This window comes from Pleurodeles waltl, chromosome 1_2 (genome assembly GCF_031143425.1).
Source record: "Pleurodeles waltl isolate 20211129_DDA chromosome 1_2, aPleWal1.hap1.20221129, whole genome shotgun sequence".
Lineage (NCBI taxonomy): Eukaryota > Metazoa > Chordata > Amphibia > Caudata > Salamandridae > Pleurodeles > Pleurodeles waltl.
This window is the reverse complement of record NC_090437.1, coordinates 64,736,645-64,761,917: the sequence shown is the minus strand read 5'-3', so window position 1 is coordinate 64,761,917 and position 25,273 is coordinate 64,736,645. Positions and strand designations below refer to the sequence as shown.

Below are 25,273 nucleotides of genomic sequence, written 5' to 3'. Positions count from 1 at the left end.
GGATTGGGATGCTACCTGTTTGAAAACCAGTAGCTGAGATGAATTCCAGAATTCTATCCTTCATTTTCTTTTTTTTTATATGTCACCTTAACTGGGACGGGTATGCCCAGATGTGGGTCCTATGTACACTGTCACTTGCACCAAGCTATATCTACCAGATGAGCCCTAACTAGGGCCAAACTGGTACTTGGTTGCTTGTGTTCCGGATCAGGGAGGACCTGGCCAGGCAGTTCAGGCTCGACTGTTCCCACTGGAGCAGGGTCAAAACTGACTTGCATAAGGCTGGGTCCAAACTGAGGTGGTATGGTGTGGAAAGTAACAATGACTGGATTGCGGCCAACAGCGATTACTAGTGGCTGAGATCAATTCCCTCATTCCATCCTGCATTTTTTGTACACTTTAATCAAAAGCATTGGAGCAGAGCTCTAAATTCTTGTTTAAAAGGGTTATAAAATTATGAAAAAAGGAACCAACATTAATCTGCAAGAGTGACGCGTTAATGCTGATCTTTGCATTCACATTTGAGAAAGGATGGAGTCAGCATGAAGTCCGATGCACAGGTGCTATAGAAGAATATTTTCCATATCCAGTCTGGTGCAGAGCAGGAATTGAAATGTGAGTAAACTGCAGGTAGTAACATAGATCAGACATCCCTCCACAGATGGTTTGTTTCCTTACAGCTTTCCCTGTAGAGGGGCAATTGAAAACAATAGAAAAAGACTTATGATGCAAAACTGTACACTACCACATATTTAATGGCAGGGAGGCATTTTCGGGTCATCCTATAGAGCTTCTCTTATTAGAGGGATAAGGAGCTGGAAAGAAAGTGGGTAAAGAAATAATGTCCAAGAAGTAAAATTCAAAAAACAATTTAGGCAAGAAAGATTGCTCTCACTTGCAGTCATGTTATCATTTGGCAACATTGTAAAAGGAGGATAAGCCAAAATGATGTTCACCAGGAACACAGTTTTCCACTTCAGAACCTTAAGAGAACAAATATGTGAAAATTCATATTAAGACTTCCTAAAGAAAGTTAGAGCCCAATTCCGGTCCCCCCAAGCATATCGGGAAGGGAATCCATGAATCCTTATCCTGCAACCCATTGAGGAAATGTTCAACCAGTAGAAGTTTAAAAAATACCCCAGGTCAGAGGAGGAAAACATGAAGTGATATGGCTGTAAGTTATCCCTTGCAGATGCATACATTCAACTCTTTTATTGCCAGGGACACCACAAATTACAGGATGTCTAAAACTGAAATATAAACAGGGCCAAATGATTTTTACACCACCAACTGGTAAACAACTGAGCAGGATTTCTGGTTCCCAACAGGATATAAAGATTTACCTTTCACTATGTTCTAAGCAAGAAGGTGTAATTGTTTTCCATTCTAGTGCAATATTTTGCAAAATCATAGGTGAACATCCAAAAGAAAAATTGCCACCATTTTCTCTCAACTGTAGGTGAACTGAAAATCAAAGACAACTTGCCAGGTCTCATGTGATTAAAATGGCATGTGTCTTGAGGTGTTCTGTCTTCTGAACGACCCACTGATTGAGGTGTATCATTGGGAACACACAGCAAAGGTTAAGCGCCTTGTACAGAATGAACGAGTTTCCCATGGAGCCTGGAGCCTCTCTTTAGGGAGCAATATAGTTGAAATTTAAGCTGTCACAAAATGGTCTATGGATGGCACAGCTGACCTATGAAAGACCAACTCCACTACACGTTGCTGCAGCTCCATTTTGTGCTTAAAGATGTCAGCTCCCATTTTATGACTACCCACCGTATAAACAGTTGCGATCCCAGTTGAGATCTCAATTCCTTCTCTATGCACAAAAAACCAGAGGTGCACTGCTTTATAGCTCTAGACTCTTGCTTGTTCACATTTCACAGCACTGCTGTCTGCAAAAAAACACATTTGGTAACTGTATAGTCTTGGGTATAAGACATTCCTGTCCAACTGTGTGGCTCTCAGCTCAATTATGTTTCTATGCAGCCGTGTTGCTCTGGAGACCACAGGCATTGATCGCCATCTCCTCCACAGAGTAATCCACCCCAGAAGGGCATCCATTGTCACTGTGACTTAGTGCTATGTGGTTAAGAAAGCTTCTACCCCGGAATTACCTGAATCACAGCCGGAGGAAGGTAAGAAGGTGGAGAGTATCTTTTAGGCTGCCTGAGTATTGGTTCTACTGTTGTCCTAAAGCTCAATGAAGACGCTGCTTCCTGAGCCAAGCTTTATTCCCTAGAAAGATGCAACAGGCTACAAGACTCAGCAAACACAGACCTGATCTGGCTAATTGGATTTGGGATCGTGGTCAAATTTGCCACTATCTTTCAAATGTTCTGGAACCTTTCTTGAATCAGAAATGCTTTTGGGGGTCTAAACTAAATAGGAGTCTCCGGGTTGGTGTGGACTTCTCTTGATGGATAGAGAAGTACTACTGCTTCAAAGTCAAAGTCAAATCTTTATTGTTTCAGCTGAACCGGCCATAACAATTAAACAAATTTACATATATAAACGCCACATCGAAATACATAGAAATAACCTCAAGTTAATAATGGATCAATGTTGTCAGTAACCAGTAAAATATAGAATTTCTTTTTGGGCCAAATCATTCAGTTACATTGTTACATGAGGCTCGGATCAAACCATGACAGGTTTAATAATACTAGAATCGTTAGTAGTAATTTCCAGAATAATTATGTACAAGAAGATATGAATATAAAGTGACCTGCAATCTAGAAAGTGCAAAGCTTTAAGTGCACAATGTAATAACACTAAAACTGAGCAAGGGAGATGCAACTACGAAATCTCCTGGGACACTATCAACCTAATGTGCCTACCCCAACCAGTACAAGGTCAACCACAACTATCACTAAGTTGCTTCTTGGCAGGAAGCTCAGATAATGCCTTTACAGCTTTTAGTGATGCTGAAGCTGTTAATAATAATTTCTAGGGTAATTATATGTGGGTCATACCTATATTATAAAATAAACGGGCCTACGATCTAAAAAAAAGTCCAAGAATAAAGGGCATAACATAGTGAATCTTAAAAGGATAAAAAGCCAAAAGCGAAGGAGGAGCCCCAAAATATGCCAAGATGCTACCAATTTACAATCCTAGCACACTTCCCTCAACCGAAGCTAAGCTAGCAATGATTATCATTAGAAAAAGTAAAAATAATCATGATTGTTCCAGAAAATAAATAGTATGTAAATTCAATTAAAAAGCTCTGCCTTAGCAGTAAGAACACAGCAAGCACAATCCAATATACTTTCAGCAGACAAGTTACTAGTCACCCCAAGGAACTATTTAGAGTTACCATTGTCAAATGACAAACATTATGTAACCACAAAACTTGTTTGATGTACTTGTGTTCCTAGTATCCATGCAGCAATCATGTATGCAGAGACAGCCACTACAATGTCTGTCATCAGATCGCATCCCCTCTTTGCATTTTCTGAACCTATGTTTTTGGAAGAGTGGACGTAGATGCTGCTTACAAAGATACAGCATGAAATGGCATAACAGGAGAAAGTGGGATAATGTTTCTAGGCCACTCAGAGGACAAGGTCAGCAATCAGTCACCACCAAAGGTTTTAATGACCAACCTCTTGGTCACTGAGGCCAACAGGGTAATACCCATGCAAATTATTTTATAGAGAGATGTTTTATTAGCTGGATACATGCTATTAATGAAGACGGCTGGGTCATGCTCCTGATTAAAAGACAGAAAACGTAGCAAGGGGCCTGGTTGTTTGTAAATCATCAGATTTTTATGGTTCCTGTGTGCCTTCAAGACCAGATGCGCTGGCTTTTGTGATTTTTTCAGGATGGAGCCAGACTTCTTCCGGGCCAATAGTGACTAAGTTTGACACATGCAGGAACCATGGCAACTTATGATAATTTCATAACTTCATGAAGTCTACTTGTGTTCCTCTGCTTGTGGCCAGTTTCTCCTTTGACCAGTTTCGGAACCAGTATTTTATTGGTGCTACTGCAATGCAATCTTCAAGTTTTCCTACATGCATATCTATTATTATCTCATCCATCAGTGTTCCGTGGCCCAAGTGTAGCAGTTGTCTTATAAAGTTGTTTTCAGTGGTTTGTATTGCTGTTGTCTTCTTAAATACCCAAATCTCAGTGCCATATAGAGTTGCCACCCTTGCTTTCATTTTGCAAGCCAACAGTGCCGATCTCACTGAATGATTAAGCTGGATTTTGCAAATCTTAACATTGCACCATCTTGCTGGGCCAGAGAGGTGTTACTTTTATATAACTATGGAGACCAAGAACGTTTTCTATCCACATGACTGCCCAAATCGTTGAAGGTAGTTACCTGGTCCAAAGGCCTATTATTGACCTTGAAAGTGGCTCGCAGCTTCTGCTGCTAGTTAAGAATCATGAATTTTGTTTTCCCCAACATTGATTGTCAGCTCTCTGGTAGCACAAAAGGACTCAAAACCTTTCAGTAAGCGATGTATCAATAACTCTGTTCTGGCCAATAACACCAAAACATCTGCGAAGAGCAATATTGGTATACTCACAATGGATAGTTTCGGCACATCGAGGTTTAGGTTCTTCAAAATCTGAACAACTTCATTTATATAACAATTAAAGAGGGTTGGTGCAAGGACACAGCCTTGTTTAACACCTTGTTGGATTGGGATCTTCGATGTATATTTGCTCCTAGTGCTAAATCTGACCCTGGTGGTATTGCCAGAATGCAATGAGATTATTAGCTTGAAGATCTTTTCTGGAACTCTCATCTCCATCAGAATTTGACATAGTGCAGAGCGATCAACACTGTTGAAAGCTGTTTTGAGATCAACAAATACCAAATACAGTGGAGAATTTTTTAAGCAAACATATTTGGAACAGATTAAGTTGGTACTGAAAAGTTGATCTACAGTACTCTGGACCTTCCTGAAACCTGTATGGAACGATTACATTAAGTCTCTTTTTTCTATCCACTGATCTAGACACCATAGAATCAATTTACCAACAAATAGGAGCCTTCTGGTACAGAGTTTAGAGTTGTGCCATGGGTTTAAGCCGCTAGCCGTTACACCTTCTTTGACTGGTGAGGCTACTTCCTTTTGTCCTGCTTCTTTAACATTCTCCCTTTCTAATACCTTCAATGCCCCCTTAGCATTGTTGCTGGTGGTTGAAAACAAGGGATAAGTAGGTATCTCCTTATATAGCAAGCTTACGATATGTGCTGCAAGGGGGTATTGAGGATTTCCTCCTCGGCTAAGTGGGACATCCTATCTGATGCTGGAGGTTGTTCAAGCTTGAACTTTAAACGAAAACACCTATTTGGCGTGCCTTCTCTGAACAAATGTACCATCTGTTATGGCAAATCCGCAACAGGTAGCAATTGCAGTCAATATGAGACAGCCCCTGACTGCACACTTATTAGCAAACGGCCTAACGGCCTAGGGGGATCCAGTCACATTTGTGGTGGAAGCCCATGCAGCTTACAGAACAGAACTTTTCTATTCTTGGGTCACATTTACAGCAGTTGATGGGAATACAAACACATTTCACCACTATACACTTGAAAACGTACCTGGGCATTACAGGGCATATGCATACTTAGAAATACCTCTATCTTATAAAGAACATAATAATTTGCTTGATGACGCCCTACCCCACATGATCTTACCAGTTAGGTTAGGTCCTCTAAGTAATGATGGTCCTACCTGGCCTTTATTGGCCACTTATACACCTCACCCTGCAGTAACAAATTTAGCAGTAGCTGAGGGTCGTCGCTTATATACTGAACTGACAGCGATATACAGACGATTAGTACAGTTTGTAATGCAAACATTAAATACAAACCCAGCAAGTGCTGCTCCAGCGCAACCACATACCGGGACGCTACGTATTAACCCCGCGACTACGTTCAATTATGGCTAAAGTACCCGCCGAGAGGAAACTCCATTTTGGTTAGCTCAAAAAATAAATGCACTGAAAGCGGTATTTCCCCATACGGGACCCCAGCATAAACATAGAATTTTAACAATGTGCTTGCCATTTGGGATGGTCTCCACAGTAGATAACTGTAATACCTGGGACACGGTATTTGCCGCGCTCTATACTAATGCACACGGTACACCAACACTTGCCAAGTTACCAGAAGTGCTGAAGCAAATTCAAGATGAATACAGTGCTGCGGTGGCCCTGGACTTGGTGATGCAATTAATGTGCAATTTTGCCACAGTATCCTCAATTATTTTAAGTAATCTTAAAGGGGAAGCAATCGCACTAGCAGTGCGCATGCGGCTCCATGATGTTCCTCAACAGGATCAGGGACGCGAGCTGCCAAAGATTATCACAGAGACCTATTCTAGCATTGGTCGAGATAGTCTAGGGGCCAGACCAGCAAAACCACAATTTCAGGGCAAATCTAATTAAGATTTTCCAAGCAAGCTCCTGAGAGCAAACAAGAAACGCTGGGATAAAAAACAACAAACTCCTGAAAAAGAAAGGGGAGAATATCTGTGTACGGAGACCCCACATAATAGATATAATCTCCGAAATAGAGATAATATAAAAACGCTTGATAGATAGCAACACATACACGCCAATCTCATTCCTTTCAGGACTCATCGGAAAAACGCAGTGAAAGAGGTGGGTGAACAGAGTACGTGAAACGGAAAAAGGAATCACAACGCTCATCAGAGGTTTCTATTAAAAAGGAAGAGAAACCTCTGCAACTAAAACGCCAATTTAAGAAGAAAAAGGTGGCAGCAGTTGCAATACGACATGCCGCTCAAGAAGAGGGTCCTCTTGAAGAACAGGAAGTGGGCACTAGCGCTGCTAGACAGCGCGGCAGAGGTCACAATAGTTCGCCAGAGTCTTCTAGAGCATGTGGAGGTGAAAGCAACTGATGACTTTCTACAAGTAGAAACTGCGGACATGTGGGTCTCCACGCCTGGTAGGGTGTATAAATTAAGGCTACTGTTAGAAGGAAAAATAGAACGCACAATAGACGCAATCTTTTGGGATCGCATGGTAAATATATATGATATCTTGTTGGCCGAACAAGATTGGCCACCTGAATTTGTCCGTACCTGCCCATATGGGAAAGAGGTTATTAAACCTTCTTTCTCGCCCCTTGTTCCGGAGAAACTCGCAGTATCCTACGTCATCGATTGTGCATTGGTGCAGGCACCCTCGTTATATCGCAACCTTGTAGGATGGGATAAAGAATCCCCCTACCACGTAATACCTATTAAAGATTAACCTAAACCTCAAAATCCAATAAAACATGATGCAAAAGCACCCGTGAGAGAAATGCTCACACAGCTAGAGTACCAGGGCGTAATTGAACCCTGTGTCTCCCCAATGAATAATACTTTATTCCCAGTAGCTAAACATACAGAATAGTCTTAGACTACAGACTATTTAAACAGTCATACACGCCCATTTGCTATACAAAACTCACATAGCACAGCACTGATGAACAACAAAGTGCGCAAACAATACAAAACAACACTGGACATTTCCAGTGGTTTCTTATGCCAGAATATAGCGCCTGAGAGTAGAGACTTAAGTTTCAGCGCACTGGGCTCTCAGAAAAAAATCTGTTGTTTACCCCAGGGGTACAAGAACAGTCCAGGACTGTTCGCAACTCGTGTGACTGCAATTTTGCACGACATTGACCCTGAAGCATTGTCCTATGTAGATGATATCTATCTTACGGATAATGATTTGCTACAACATTTAAGATGGGTAGCCCACATTGTTGTGGGATTTGCTGAATTTGGCTACAAATTCAACTAAAATGTTTTTTTTTTAAAATAGCCTTCCTCAGCGTCCTGTTTCTGGGATATGAGCTATCGAGTGAAGGGAAGAGCCTAGCGCGACAATTCTTAGAAAAGTGTGCACAGTTACAACCTCCAAATACGACAAAAAAAACTCCAATCTCTATTGGGTTTCTTAAATTTTGGCAGAACTTACATTCCAGATTATGTGTCACGGATAAAACCCCTATATGACTTAATACGTGCTGACTTTTCAAGTAAATTTTGGACAGTCAAACACACACGCATTCTCAGAGACCTGCAGACAGACATGCTTGCAGCACACCATCTACACACAAGGGACAACAAAACACAGTTGGTCATCAGAGTTATTGCTGTTGCCATTGGTTTCACCTTTGTAACCTTTAATGAGGGTGAGACCGTCCCAATAGCATACAAATCACATTTATACTCAGCAGCATAACAACACTTTGCTCTCACTGAGAAAATTCTCACTGCTGTTCAGATGGCTGTCATTAAAGAACGACCTCTAGCCCAGGGCAAACACATTATCGTTGTTTCTCCAATCCCAGCCCTAGCGGCTGTCACAAAAGCCACATTCCTAACGCAAAAGCATTACATCCACATTGGATCCAATGGGCCACATCTTTGACAGCCACTGATGTAGATTACATTTTTAAACCAAAATTACAAACTCAAGAATTTTTGCAATACGAACTAGAATACCCAGTTCCAGCAAACACACTGCCTATTGAACAATATCATAGAGTCATTTACACCGATGGCTCTGCACAACCTGCAATTGGCACAAAGCACCAATACTCCGCTGCTTGCGCAGTCGTAAGTGGCCACATGGAGGATAATCAATTCTGTCCCCTACATACATTTATGCAAACCATAGGGGATTGCACAGCACAACTAGCAAAGCTGAAAGCTCTGGTGATGGCACTGGCACATACAGATCCTGCACAGCACACGCTGATTGTTTGTGATTCGTACTATTGTGTCCGGTCCTTCAATGAATACCTGCATTATTGGTGCCAAAATGGGTTCAGAGATTCTAAAGGCAAAACCATTAAACACAGATTACTGTTGGGAAAGTAGCGGATCTGAAGGAAACACTACCAAATGTCCATGTAGCACATACACTTGGACACCAGCACGTTGGAATACACATGGCTGGGAATACACTGGCTGATGAAGCCGCAAAGTCAGCAGTTACTACAGCCACTGTTGCTGCAGTAACCCGCTCAGGAGCGAAACCGGACGCAGACAAATGGGCTGCCGTGAAAGCAACAGCTGATGGTATGCCCTATCCAAAAGCATCTCCTGCTAAATATTCCTACCGAATGGGAGGCTGCCTAAACGCTGAAGTTAGCATACCAGGTGTAGGGGTTCAAGAAATTCCCAATAAAGATATAAGACCAGAGTTGATTAAAGCAGCGCATGAGGGGGCAGCACCTGCCCATGCTGGTGTATCGGCTACAATATCATTGCTACAATCCCGTTTTTGGTGGCCAGGCCTATACAAGGAGGCCAAGCAGTATGTCCTTTGTTGTGACATCTGTCAGCAAATCAAAGTTTCCACTACTAAGCGCCCACCGCGACACCCCTCCTAATTTCTAACAAGCCTTTACAATGTGTGTACTTGGACCAATGCGGTCCCCTAACAGAAGACAGTACATACAAAGACATCCTAGTCGCTGTTGACACCTGCTCCAGATTTCTATGGGTGTGGCCACAACGCTCGTCTGACGCTCGAACTGTTATTTGTGAGTCTTTATCGGTACATATGCAGTTGTGGCTTTCCATTCGGACCAGGGCCCTGGTTTCGCCCCAAGGGCTTTCAGGGACGCCATGGCTTCGTTGGGGGTCCAACTCCAGTACTTGTCTCCATTTCATCCCGAGGGAAATAGTGTTGTGGAGCGATTAAACCGTGATTTAAAGCAATCCTTAACAGCCAGAGTCTTAGGTACAGGTCGTAGTTGGCTTAATCACCTATATGGAGTCCAGAGAGCACTTAATCTGCCTAGAAGGTCCCTGGGGGGGTCGTACTTCATATGAGTGCCTGTTCAGAACTCAAATGTATGTTCCAGATGTTGATGGTCCTGCCGTGGAGGCGGCACAAACGTGTCACTGTCTTATAGGAATTACAACAGTTCTGTGACGACAACTCTTCTGCCAGTGCTGCCTCCCTAGGAATTAAGAATGTACCTGTAACTCTTACCAGTTGGATTCCTAGAGTGGGGGGGGATCTAGTACGTGAAAAAGTTGCTGTGAAAAAGGAATTTGGCCCTTTTTATCGTGCACCGGTCCCAGTTTTGGGAATACACGGTACCAGAACTGTAATTCTACCACTGTTGGCAGGTGCCAAAGAAAATAGTTTTGTCTCCATCGACAATGTCAAATTACGGCATGTGGTCGTCCTGCATAGCCGACCAAAAGGAACAGCCAGTAGTTCCCAAGTCCCTCTCACTACTGGTCAAGAAGTTCCTCTACAAGTTGTAAGTAGCAACAATGACACCTCTCCGAGCTTGGACAGGGTAGAAAATGATCTTGCATTGGTTCCACTGACATCACATAATATGGAAATTACTGATCGATTTGACACAACTTTGTCACAGACGGATGGTGCTACTTATTCTGTGCCACCGCGGGAAACACCAACTCCACCAACAAACACGGCTTCAGTTTTTGCAAAAACTGCTTCTGGATACTTTGCTGACATCAACAATGACTTTTCGAACTCATTCGCCTCTTCGACACCTGAACTGTCAAAATAACGTAAGCTGATCAACTGCCTTCAAGTAACTTACTTCATTCTTTCATGGAACTATCTGTGACTTTCCTTGACTGTACTAGCCTTACTGCTTTGGATTGGGTTTGTAATCACATTCTTTTTGTTAATAAATGGTCATTTTCTTGAGGAAAAATGAACAGTTGGACTGGTAGATGAGGTCCTAAAACCAAATGTTTCCTCTCACAAGGTCCGCAGAGACTTGTCTTTTGTGAACATTTCTGCGACAGCAATTCCTGCTGGGATTGTTTGGGGTAAAGTAACATTTGATATATACGGCCCAACGCAACCTAAAGAGAATTATTGTGATATGTTTTGTTATAATTCATATGGGCACCATTTCATCCACAGAGCAAGAAGCCCAAAGACTGTTTTTAATCATACACAATGGGAACATTGTCCGACTCCACCGCAAGGGAGTCCTTAAATTAATTCTGAAAAGTTTACATATTTTTCTGGGCACAATGTTAAAATGCTGAGACGTATTATTTTAACTTGCCACCTACAGAAAACATACTCATACTATTGACAAATATGACATTTATATATTCGGATTCTTTGTTTCCCGGTTGACTATAGAAGGCTATGAATATTGGCTGAAGTAGATTGACTTAAAAAGTGTGTGGGGAACTAGACATTGGCAAATACGGGGGAAGAAATGTTTTTTTAGAGCATGCCCGATACCTGTTCAAATTATATTTTTAAATGAAACTGTACAACAAAGAAGTTGTTTAGGCTTAGCAAAGACTAAGGAATTGAACATGCCCAGTATACCATCCCCTGCAAAATTTTATAAATGGCAAAAATATATAAAAGCAACTGAAGAACAGCTCGATAAATGGGTCCAGAATGGCACATTTAATGTTTCACTGACACGTCCTGGCGGGTGGTTATTGTGGCCAATTGATACCAATGGGTGTCATAAACATTTTATAAATTCCTCAGGGGGTTTTAGAACAAGTAGGCCAGACCCTCACTATATATCGTCCGAACATGCGGGTATAGTAACAACATCCAGTGTAGGGAAACTATGCCTGCAATGGTTAAAGACTTCCTCACTAGAAGCGTTTAGAGAACACCTCAGTCTCCTGTCTAATAACACCGTCTTACAGGATTTCCTGTTAGGCCCCAGAAAACAACGCAGAAACCGCTTCTCATATGAAGTATATAATGAAATTTGGAAGCTTTTTCAACAAGAAGCTGCTGCCTGGTCAAGGCAAATAGACCAGGAAAATTTAAAGAACGCATTAGCTGTTTTAGATAATGGGATTAATACCCTGTCCGACCAGATATACACCTTAAATAACCTTGCCTCTTCTGATATAGACATTATACAAACAGATATGTCTTCCTTATATCATGGACAGAGTCAGCTAAGGTCCATTATGCAGTTGGGTTGGACAGTTCAAACACTGATGGCGGGTCGTATTCCCTGGCAAAATGTCAGTGCTAGGGAAATATTTTCTTCTTTTTATTCAACGCGACAGCGACTAATTGCTAAGAAAGAAGAGACTTTCATCATGCTAAAAATCGAAAAATTAGAAAAGTTGACTTTTACTGTGGCTGAAATACCATCTGCTGAGTGGTTAATACGCAGGGTCATTAATCTGCCTACTTCCACACCACAATTCACATCCTGTTTAAAACACATTCAGTAGGCAGATACGAACAACTGGGAGATAGTTACATCCTTGAGGTGTGGGAGCTACCCTTCGCATGCAAATGTCTCAGTGGCATTAATATTAAAGAAGAATTTCTTAGCGGTAATGAATTCAAGACTTCTGTCAGCCATTCGATGGTTTGTAAACAGCTGTCCTTGCATGGGGCGTGTAACGCGTCTGCAGCGAACTTGGCTTATTATCTGAAGGGAGTTCCAGTCCCCTTGATTAGACCTACGTTCCAAGTGCTTTCAAACGGCAGCTATGTTCTCCCCAGTGGTGAAGACTGTTGTGGGATGCGAGCTGGAATAGTTTATGTTGTTTCGGTCTCTAAGACTGTTACATGCTGCGGGAACGTACTTTTTCCTTCCACTAAAATAAAAGAGGTAGCGGACATTTGGCCTCATATTGCAACTTCTAATGTCAATTTTGACAAGTTAAGCTGACTCAAGGCTTTATTGTTTCAAAAACATGTGGCTCTTACATCTGCACGTGAGACCTACGCACTTCAGGTGGCAAGGACGTCAGCAGAGATACAGTCCCTTTTAAGTACCAACTTTCCGAGACACTTTGGTGAACTCGTGGGACGGATATTTAATGCGTCCAGTACTACTGGAATCGCAAATTGTTTTAAGGCTGTTGGTTCTGGTTTCGTTCACACTTTTTCCTCTGTATTCGGTTTAATACCATCAGCCATCTACTCAATATTCTCCAGTATTTTCGGGGGATTTCCAATAACTTTGGCTAAATAGTTAGCTTTTTGCTGTTGCTATTTTTTATGCGCAATGGCTGTCCTGCCGCAACAAGGAGGAACAAAAGCACTCCCATCAGCACAGCTGTGTAGTCAACGCATGATGCAGTATTTTGGAGCAACACTCCTTGAGCAATTGGAGTGTGACTGGTCCTTGTCATTCAGACCGGTTTTACATTGTGTGCAGCCCGTGTTTCGGTGCCTCTGGTGCTCTTTGGAACATACACTGGAAGTTTGTCTTTCTACTCAGTGCTTGCTTTCTTTGGACGTTGATCTGTTGATGTTCTTGCTCAGAGCTCATTACCATGCGAATTGAGGGTATGTTTGCAATGGGAAGCTACTTATGAGTTGCCCTTCCTGGAGGATGTGGCTCTTCACTCATCATTAGGCGCACCACTGAATGCCACCTTGGCTGAGGCTCAGGCTATGGAACACGACTGCTCCTTGGTCCTTCTCAGCGATGCCTTACCAACTTTAAGTCCTGCCGAAGTGGAAGATTTCCTGTCCTCCATTGTCCCGGAATCGATTGGAAATTCTAAAAATATCTATGACTCTTGAAATATGGTCCCTTTTATGCCACATGTTAACAGTTTTAAATTATCTTTTTATACGCTCATCTGTCCTTTTAAATTGTCATTATTGACATTTTTACATATATATCTTAGGTTGAGCTTAGTAGCTTTTAAGTATATTTAGGCTTTGAACCACCTTCAACCGACAAGAGGAGGGTATTGTGTAGCCATTTTAGTTATAGCTTCATGCACTTTATTTTAACATACTAGGCCTGCCACTGTGCACTTTAACCTAGATATATTTTATTCAGCTTTGCTTTATTATTGTTACAGTAACCATTTTTATGGTCTTGTTTTATTTTCTCTCTATCTGACTGTTTTTGCCTAGTCCAGCACTCTGTTCTCAAACAAGACATTCTTGCTCACTCTGTGCTTCTTCCAAGGCTGCAGTAAGATAGGTTACCGGTGAACGTGGTATATGTTTAGTCTCTGACATTCATAGAAAATACACATCCTTACGTAGGGACATTTTCTCAGAACATCAGCTGTTTTATTATAAAAACACTTCCCTGTCCCTTACACGTTAGAGGGAGATTTCAGCCAGAGAACCATGACTGTATGCTGATTGTCGAATGCTTCACTACAGCTGTTTTGCAGACTTCAGGCTTTTGCTCAGGTAGGGAGGATGATGCCTTCCCAGGGGAACCTGAAGGGCAGAATTAGAGCTTAACACGCTGTGCTCTATCATAGCTTAGGTAGGAATTAGTCTGGTGACAATATGGTAGCATTATTTTTATGTTTTACTCTCCGTGTCACAATTGTAATCTTGTCATGCTGTTTCGTCCTGGTTATTGCAGTCCACGCTTTGCTATCTAAGATCCAGTCGCTTTATTAAAGCATTATTGAAATATATACTGCCTCTGTTTGTCATTGTGTATGTGAGACTAATGTAACTGAGAGAAACAGATGAGACCTGAGTGACCACGGCTTCCCTGAGAAACCAGTTATGTCATGTGCTCGGCTGGCCAATCATCCCTGCCCCTGGGTGGAGATGAGGCACTGCTAGTTAGCCAGAGCAGAACCTGGATTGGAGCAACAGGTGTCACCTGTAGTGGGTTAGACTCAGTCTCCCACACCGCACGCGATTCTGCCATTCGAAATCCAGTAGTCTCATTAGAATAATGAGAGCCTACACGACCGGAGCACGGCGTGACCCCGCTCACCACTGCCCGGGATTTTGCGCTCTCCTTGATACAAGGTAGTAAAATGATCAATCCATAGTTGTGGACTAATGCTCCATTCCAGATTTTTTTAGAGACCTTCACAGCCCCATCTGATAAGTTCCCATAATTTTTTGGGATTTCCAGACAAAATTGCATCTATGAAATTATCCCAAAGATTGTGCGGGTTGAGCTTTTTTTTTTGTACCTGAACAGTCCTTTATATTGCTGTCTGCATTCAGTGAATAGTTGCTCATTAGTGTTACTCAAATGCCTGTTCTTTAGGGACAGTGATAAGGCCTTTTCAACTTTAAATTCCTCGTCGAACCAACCTCAGTCATCAGATTGTAGATTTGTAAGAGAGTTACTAATGATATTGTTTCTGTTTACTGTTGTTTGTTTGAAACTTTTGCAACAGCTGAACCACCTCGTTTCCAGGTAGAGCTAAGGTTCTAGTATATAATGCCATCCAATTTTGACTGGAAGTATAGCTATTTGATTCAGCCATTACGATCCTTTTCCTGTTTGATTTTAATGCAATTTTTGAGCAATTTGTTTTGTTGGGGGAAGTGAATGCCATGGTATTTAGATGGACCATCTCCAATAGGAGTTGATCATGTTCGCTTTCTAACCTGTCGGGACTTTTATGTCTACAATATGATGCCATGCTTTGATGTTTATCACAATGTAATCTATTACGCTTTGCCTACTATAGACTCAAAAAGTTGATTTTAAAGACTTATCTCATTTAGTTCTTGCATTTAAAGTGCACATTCTGCCTTATATTAAGGCTACAAAGATCAGTTCCCCTATCTTTGAAATGTGGCAACATACCATGGGGGGGGGGGTGAAATATTCCAAACGCTATCTTCTTCAGTTATTGAGTCATCCCCCATTATGGGATGCAGTGCAGTATTAAAGCCACCATTTATCAGCAGGGAAGTACTCTACATTAGGAAAAAGATAATACATGTTTCAGGGTTTAAAAGAAAAAAAAAAGAAATCTTGTTGAATAGTTTTCCAGATGAACTTGCTCATGAATCCTAAATTAAGAATCATCCTCAAACGGTCTCCTTTTGTGAGGAACTCAGATAACCTCGTCCTGTCTTCCGGGCGACGAGCTCTCTGAATAGCACCTATCACCTAAGCTTGTCTTGATTTCTTTTTACTCAAAAGAGAAGAGATGGACTATTTTCAGTCAACTTCAGACTGAGAATGTATTTACTGACATTAATCACAGTTAATCACAGATGCTCACCTTGGCTGAGGATACAATTTGTTTGGCCTGACGCCGAGACATATGTTCTATCATCTTCACCATTGTTTCAGGATCTGCATTAGCTAAGTGTGCCAAAGTTTTATATCCAGAATTGTATAGCTGTTTTGCACGAGCCTGTAAAAACAAATCCAGAACAAAAGAAAACATTACCTTGAATGTATTACTTGAGAAAATGATATTTATCTAATATTTCCTTTACATTTTTATTCAAATGTTTGGCAGAAAAACACTGTACATTCATAACAGTCTTTCATTTGTTGAACCGAATCCTGATCCCTAATAAATAAAAGTACATTTGGCAGTAAGTGTTTGGTAAGATTTGGGCCCTCATTACGAGTGTGGCAGAGCCACCACGGTCCGACCGCCAGCACCAGCAGGTTGCAGCCAGTCGACAGCGAGCGGTCTCGTTGGTCGTAATCCGCCAGGGCAGTGCTGCAAGCTGCCCTGGTGGATTACGAGTCCCCTTTCTGTCAGCCTGTGCATGGCAGTCGGACCATGCAAAGGCTGGCGGAAAGGGGGCGTCGGGGGCCCCTGCACTACCCATGCACCTTAGCATGGGCAGTGCAGGGGCTCCCATGGACAGCCCCTTTGCACTTTTCACTGGGTACTGTCACACCCGACGCATCACAACATTGCCACCGGCTCGATTACAAGCTGGCGTCAATGTTGTGGTGAATTTCCCACTGGGCTGGCGGGCAGAAACAGGACCTGCGGGAAACTCGTAATAGGGCCTGTAGAGTGTCGGCCGCACAGGTGGTCATCCAAATGCAAGATTGCCGCCCGTCAAAGTCATTATGAGCCCCTTGGTGTTGATGAACTATAAAATAATAACTATTCTGTAATAGCGTGGGAAAAGTGAGGAAAATAAACGATAAACACAAAGAGGTATGATAATACTTGTTTTTGTCTCTTTAATAAAATTAAAACTTTACATTGTCTATTGCAAGACCAGAGCCTCTTATTATGCTAATTTACAACAGGTCCAAAATATCTGTAGAGATAGGAGTTACAGCTTTTGTAATAGAAAGTTTTAAATGTAGATGCAGTAGACCATTTTGGAGTTTTAAGAATGCTTTCAAGTCTGGACACAGACGAACAGACTTTAGATGCCACAACTGAATGAGCTTCAAAAAAGAAATGTCTATGCCGGCCAAATATATTACAAATTTAACCCATCTAGTCAAAGTAGGAGAATAAACTAAAGCATACGTTTTTTAATAAGAAATCAGTAATTGCAGAGCCATTCTTAAAGCATGCAATCTATTTTCATATTGATTTAAAAAAAAACGCATTGCATCCAGTTTCAGTTGAGAATAGAAACGGGTATTCTACGTACTTATAAATGTTTTATTTCTTCTAGAATTCCGGAAACATGTGGTATGGAATAATGTACTTGCCTGTTATACTGAGGGTGTGACATCAGAACCTCTTTTGAAAGAGATTACATAAAATAGTTACTTTAGAATAGAGAAGCTAAAGAGAAAGTGCACTGTTGTTACCCCCAGTAAGAATAACTACATTTATATCATACCATAAAGAATCATTTGCAGGTCTGGAGAATCTAACAAACTTGCAAAATCTGCAAACAGGGGTATGTTCTCATATACATTTGCAACTGACTAGATCATGGTTAAGAGTACTCACTAATCTGTGAACATTTTTTCTCAGAAATTGTTATGACTATTTTCAGAAAGAGAGGAGACATCAACCATAACAAAGCAATGCTAACAATTACATAATATTATTCATAAGTTTAAAGAAATCTGTGAAATATCAACACACTTAAATAGAAAGGTCTTCCGGCATTGCTTATCTTCATAAATCTAACAAGAAGGAGAACAGGAGAACAAAGAGTGAGGGGAAGGCAAGGGAGGAGGCTGATAAGGCCCTGTGATGACAGGAGTATTAATAGCAGTCTTATTTGTGCAGATAATGAAACTGAGATAAAGGGGTTCAGATCCATGTTTGATTTTGTTGAAAATGTTTATGTGGGTAGCTTTGTGAGTTGAAGCCATCGAGGTATTGTTTAAATTCATGTGCAAAGTTTCAGTCTATGTCATGTTATATTTACAAGATCACGGGGGTTTGATATTTGCATGTGCATTGTAGCTGTCCCCACAGTTTGTGCAAATCATGTGAGTTAAAGTTTTTGACCTTCATTTTAAGTCTGGCGGTCTTCGGACCGCCAGACTCACAGTGGCGGTCTCACCGCCAATTGGCGAGCAGTTTGGACCGCCAAATTGTGGTGTGGCAGTTTGGCCTGTGCCAAAGTGCCACATTCCTGTGCTTACCGCCAGGGCGGTCAGACCGGAGGGCCGGAGATATGCATCTCTGACCCGGAGGTCCACCCAATACTGCCAGCGATATCATGAGTCCCCTTTCCGCCACGGATTTCGTGGCGGTAGCACCACCACAAAATCCCTGGCGGAAGCTGCCGGTGACAGGAATTTGCATTCTTGTCACTGGTAGACGACTCCCCCACCCCATCTACCCAAGAGTTCCCCCACCCCCCTCCCTTACAACATTCCCACCCTCTACCTCCACAAACCCCATAGTAACCCCCCCCACCCCCACTCCCATTAGTGACCCACCCACCTCCTTTATACACATACTGACTCCCCACCCCGATCCCCGTACTTACTCCCCCCGCATACAAGCACGCACCCATAGACAAGCACAGCTTGACACTCACTCACATTCACAGCACCCTTACACTGACGGGCGCACCCACACACGCAAACCCCCCCAAATTAATACATACACGCACAACACCCCCACTCACTACATACACCCCTATTGACACGCATACACTCCATCCCCCACCCCTTCCTTTTCTCATCATACACACACAACCGTCACCCTTCTACATGCATGCACACATGCACCCCCACCCACCATTAACCCACACAAGCATCGCCATCACCACATTTACACACACAGACACACAAACACTCCCCCAATTCATGACACGCATACACACACACACACACACACACACACACACACACACACACACATCCATTCACACACTCCAAACCCAACCCATTCCCCTTGCGGAGGACACATACCTCATCCGAAGAGGTGCTCCTCCCTGAAGGGATGGGACCCGGCGCTCCCACTGCCGGCAGCGCCCCGCCATCAGGACACCGCCAGGCCGTATTACAGGTCATAATACGGCTGGTGGAGTCCTTTTGGCACGGGGGCGGCGGTAGAACCGCCTCTCCGCCTCCAAACGCCAGCATGACTACTGGAGGATTACTGCCCAAACTGTGGCAGAAATCCTTCATTACTCGCACTGGCAGTCTTCTGGCACCCATTGCTTCGGTGGTCTTAGGAAAAGACTACCCAAGTCATAATGAGGGGCTTTGTTACATATAGTACTGTCTGCACTTCTAGGTAAACAGACCCTTGCCCACCGTGTAGGATAATATATTTTTTGGATGAATTTACATTCCCAAAGTGTATTTTTTATTTCTATTGTCAGAAGAAAGTCCATCAGACAAAGGTCACGGTTATTTATATTAGCAGAGGGTGTAGAAGACCATGGGGCCAGGGATACATTGATATAATGTTGAAAAAGGTTTGTGTGAAAGGGTCTTTTGATGGTTTTCGCAATTTCCATCCAGAAAGGTTTTTACCATAGTACAATCGAAGAACACATGGTCAGTAGTTCCAGATGTGGTACTGCAGTTCAAGCATTTATCCGAGCCTGATAGACCAAATTTTGCAAATTTTTCTGGAGTCCAAAATTATCTGTAGCCTGTCCAAATTTTGCATTGAGCTATACTGGGATATATCTTATCTTTTGTAACATAACTCCATATTTCTGACCACACCTTTTCCATAGGTGGTTGAATATTGAGTGAAGAGCAAGATTCACTCCAACTACCTTGTGTTAAAATAATATGTATTTTTATTGCAATTACTGTTAATTAATAATTTGTATATCTTTGAAGCAGTGTGTGGCTGGGAGGAAAGTTTCATTAGTATTAATGCAAAATCCAAATTATGAGTTTTTTTAAACTTTAGTCAATGCTGCTTTGATTTTGAGAAAGCTATAGAAGTCTATGATTTCAAAGCTATGTACATTCTGTAATTTTGAAAATGACTTTGGGGATGGTGGATTTCCTAGGCCTTTAACATATTAGATTACTTTGCCTGCCAAGTTAGGCCATAGCGGGGATCTTCCTTCAATTCAGATTTTAATTTTACTCCAAAGAGCAGCATGGCCAGAGCCTCGAATTTTATTAGGTTTTTTGTCAAGACATTTCAAGGCTAGTATGGACCCATAATGATGTTATGGGGAGCGTTGAACTTTGAGTTTTTCATTGCTAGTAGTGTGAGCAATGAATGTAGTCTCACAAGATTTTCCTCAATTAAAAAAACCTCAGTGGGTTGTCCTGTCTTCTTGTTTGCATTCATCAATTATCAGGGTTTTGTTTACTTTTAATTTTAGGAGGAATAATCATGCTTTTTTATTGTTCCAGACAAAGTCATATATTAATTTGTATCAAGTCTTACAGAAATTGATAGTGAGTTGTAGTGGGAACATGAAAGTAGCTTGGGAGGCTATCATCATTTTGGTGGTTTCAACTCTACTTCACCATGCCATTAATTTGGGGGACCATGCACTAATAAGATTCTTATTTTTTAGGGGTAGTGTTTGTCCAAGATGTTGTTTGGTGTCTGACAGGTTTCTTTTGAATTGTAGACTTAAATACTCAATGTGTCTGGACTGCATGTGAAGTATGGAGTTGTTTCTTGGGGAGCAGGTGTTATTAAGTGATAACGTTTAGTTTTATCCAAGGATGGGTAGTATCCTGATACTTCTGCACAATACATTTTATATAGTATTGCTGTCTGAAGATCAGGACTTCTGCTTAAGTTGCAAATGTTTGTATGTTAGATAAGAATGGGATAACTTCTATATAATTATTAAGTCCTAGGGTGGGTGATAGCAGCTCGATCGCAAGTAAGAAGAGAAGGGGCGATAGTGGGCATCATTGTCTGGTGCCTTGACAGTGAGAAATTTTGTTTGATTTCGATTTTCTTTGATAGATGGCCATTTACTCTTATACGGGCCATGGGTTGGTTGTAAAGGGTAAATAATTATGCATTCAAATATCGTTCCAAGGTTGAATTTCCTTACAACTAATCTTAAGACGGTCTGTGAGAGTTTGGCAGAGGCTTTATCTGTGTCTAAAGCAATGGCTATCCCAGGGGATGACAGGATATTAGCTCTTTCAATCAAATGACAAAAAAGACTAATGTTACCTGAAAGAGGAGTAACCCTAGTCCAGGGAAATTGTTCCACAGAGTGGGGAAGCACAGGAGGGTCTGTAAGGAATCTGCCGCTAGATATTGTCTCGACCAGATAATGTGTTACCAAAGGTAATTAACTCATTCATCTGATAGAGACTTCAAGCTGCAGATTCCTTACTTTTGAACAGATACCCAAGCCATACCATCCTAGCGGTGGGCTGAAGACAAATTTACCTAGACTAAGATGTCCTTCGGTACTGAACGGGCAAAATGCCGGTCTCTGTGGACCGGACTGTCCAGGCAGTAACATTTAGCAAACGTGTGCAGTGACACCCACGTTGCTGCCCAGCAGATGTCCAGGGCTGGAACTCCACAGTGGAATGGGCACTCAAGCCCTCAGGAGGTTGCTTTTTAGCCGCAGCATAGCAGATCTTAATACGGAGAACGACAGCACAACATGTTCTGTTTCTGTACTGCCCAACCTTTCTTAGCTCCTACAGAGCCCACAAAGAGTCGGTCATCCAGCAAGAACTCTTTTGTGCGGCCAAGGTAGAATGACAATAACCTTTTTGGGTCCAGACAGCGGAGTCACTCCACTTCTTTAGGGGAATGTGGAAGAGGGTAAAAGGTGGGCAGGGTGACAGGCTGTCCCAAATAGAATGGGGTCACCACTTTAGGGAGGAAAGAGGCATGGGTGCAAAACATCACTTTGTCAGGAAAAACAGTAAGAAAGGGACGCTTGGATAATAAAGACTGCAGCTCACTCACCGTAGGGGCACAAGTTACTGCCCCTAAGAAGGCTGCCTTGATGATAAGCAACCAGAAGGGACAATTGTATAGTGGCTCGAAAGGAGCACACATGACGTAGATGAGAACCAGGTTCAGATACCACTGAGGCATGATAAAAGGTAGAGGTGGAAACATATGTACAAGCCCTATGAGAAACCTATTTACAATACAATAGGGGGCTTAAATGAAGAGGATTTGTCAGGCAGCTGCAGGAAGGTAGACAGAGCAGAGAGAAAAACCTTAAGAGTGCCTAGAGCAGAGCTCTTCTGGGCAAGGGTAAGAATGAAAAGAAGACTAAAAGAAGGAGGGTCAATAGACTTACCTGTACAATATTTTACACATTTTTAAAAACAGCAGTCGTATACCATTTTGGTAGAAGGCTGCATGACCGCCAAGAAAACTTTACAGATGTAGGGAGAAAGGCCAAAAGCTATTAACTGTCTGTAGGAAAATGCCACTTTTGCCATGGTCACCCCTATTTTCTGCCTATTGTTGATGCCAGCTTTAATTAGAAGTGTGCTGGGACCCTGCTAACCAGGCCCCAGTACCAGTGCTCTTTCCCTAAAACTGTAACTTCCACAATTGGCACAGCCCTGGCACACAGTTAAGTCCCTTGTAAAAGGTATCCCTGGTACCAAGGGCCCTGTGGCCAGGGAAGGTCCCTAAGGGCTGTAAGCATGTATTATGACACCACTCAGTGCATGCACACTGCATTGCAGCTTGTGTATGCTGGTAGGGAGAAAAGACAAAGTCAACATGGCACTCCCCACAGAGTGCCATGCCGACAACCCACTGCCTGTGGCATAGGTAAGTCACCCCTCTTACAGCCCGAAGGAAGGGTGCACTATACCACAGGTGAGGGCATAGTTGCATGAGCACTAGGCCCCTATAGTGTCAAAGTCAATTCTTAGACACTGTAAGGCCAGGGTAGCCATACTGAGTATATGGTCTGGGAGTTTGTCATTACGAACTCCACAGCACCATAATGGCTACACTGAATACTGAGAAGTTTGGTATCAAACTTCTCAGCACAATAAACCCACACTGATGCCAGTGTGGGATTTGAGAAATGCACACAGAGGGCATCTTAGAGATGCCCCCTGTATGTTAGTCCTACTGTTAGTGTGTGACTGACAGGTCTGTGCCAGCCTGCCACTTCCAGACGAGTTTCTGACCACATGGGGTGAGTGCCTTTGTGCACTCTGTGGTCAGAAACAAAGCCTGTCCTGGGTGGAGGTGCTTCACACCTCTCCCTGCAGGAACAGTAACACCTGGCGGTAAGCCTCAAAGGCTCAAGCCTAGTGTTACAATGCCCCAGGGCACTCTAGCTAGTGGAGATGGCTGCCCCCCGGACGCAGCCCCCACTTTTGGCGGCAAGTCAGGGGAAATAATGAGATAAACAAGGAGGAGTCACACCCTCAGAGATGTCCACCCCTAAGGTGACCAGAGCTGAAGTGACCCCCACCTAGGAAAATCCTCCATCTTGTTTGGGAGGATTTAGCCCAATAGGGATAGGGATGTGCTCTCCTCCCCAGAGGGAGGGAGCATAAGGAGGGTGTAGCTACCCTCAAGGACAGTAGCCATTGGCTACTGCCCTGTGACCCTAACACACCCCTAAATTCAGTATTTGGGGGCGACCCTGAACCCAGGTTTTTAGATTCCTGATGACCTACAAAGAAGAAGGACTGCTGACCTGAAAAAACCCTGCAGAGAAGAAGGAAGACACAACTGTTTTGTCCCCAGCCCTACCGGCCTGTCTCAGAGAACCTGCACCACAGCAACGCATCCTGCGGGCCAAGCAACCTATGCCGACTCAGAGGAATGCCCTGCACCCAAGAAGGATCAAGAACTCCCATGGACAGTGGACCTGTCCAACCAAGAAAGAAGAAACCATCTTTAAAGGGACTCCCACCTCACTCCAGAAGCGTGAGGCCCAAACACTCTGCACCTGATGCCCCCGGCCTGTGTCCAGAGAAAGCAACTATCCAGAGAGGACCCCCAGTCGACTCAGACGACGTGTCCACCCTGGGATGACCTCCCTGCACCCCCACAACGACGCCTGCAGAGGGAATCCCGAGGACCCCCTGACCACGACTGCCTGGGACGAAGATATCCAACACCTGGAAGAAGCACTGCACCCGCAGGCCCCAGGCCCGTGAGAAACCGACCAGTGGTGCAGCAACGACCAGCAGGCGGTCCTCACCTTTTCCCAGTAGGTGGCTTGCCTGAGAGGCCCCCCTGTGCCCTGCCTGCAGGGCCTAAGTGACCCCCGGGTCCCTCCATAGAGCTCTATTGAGAACCCGATACCCTGTTGGCACACTGCACCCGGCCGCCCAGTACCACTGAGGGTGTGATTTGTTGTGCCTACTGGGGGCCCCCCCAGTACTCCTCCAAACTCCCTTCGTCTGCCCTCCGAGAACACAGGGACTTACCTGCCAGCAGACTGGAACCGGATTACAACCTATCTCCATAGACTCTATTCAAAGTCTCAACTATTACTATGCAAAGTACCTTTCATTTAATGTACTTACCTGCTAAATGAATCTGTGGTTCTAAAAATAAATTAACAAAAGAATATTTTTTTATATAAAAACCTATTGGCCTGAAGTTAAGTCATTGAGTGTGTGTTTTCACTTATTGCTTGTGTGTGTACAACAAATGCTTAACACTACCCTCCGATAAGCCTAACTGCTCGACTTCACTACCACAAATAGAGCATTAGTATTATCTATTATTGCCTCTGTCAAGCCTCTTGGGGAACCCCCGGACTCTGTGCACACTATATCTCATTTTGATATATTATATACAGAGCCAGCTTTCTACACTGTCACTGCTCAATTTCCATGCAAAGAGGTGCAGAGTGACCGGTTCGGTAGAAACCTCCCTTTCTGCTGTGACAGTAGATCCTCCGGAAGGGGCAGCCTGATTGGAGAATTGATGCTCATTCTCAGAAGCTCAGGATACCAGACTCTGTGCCCAGTCCAGAGCCACCACAAGAATGATGTGGGCCCAGTCGTTGCTGACCTTCTTGAGAACTCTGGGCAGGAGTGGTAGAGCGGGAAAGGTGTACACAAGGCCTGAACTCCACTTGAGACGAAAATTGTCTCAGAGTGATAGCCACTTTGGAAACTCCAATGCGCGAAACTGCTGACTTTGCGGTTTCTCTTCGGAGGTGAACAGATCTAACCAAGGCTCTCTCCATTGCCGAAAGAGTCCTTTATCCACCT

General features: G+C 43.1%; 1 protein-coding gene across 2 annotated transcripts in view; it reads right to left on the bottom strand.

Annotated features, from left to right (window-relative positions):
- The window catches only part of HELQ (helicase, POLQ like), a 449,876-nt gene that overhangs the window by 9,554 nt on the left and 415,049 nt on the right, over positions 1–25,273 (bottom strand). For both annotated transcript variants that reach the window (XM_069236329.1, XM_069236338.1), the window contains one exon: positions 15,975–16,109. In XM_069236329.1, coding sequence (XP_069092430.1) covers positions 15,975–16,109 — 135 coding nt within the window. The remainder of the gene's footprint in view (positions 1–15,974; positions 16,110–25,273) is intronic.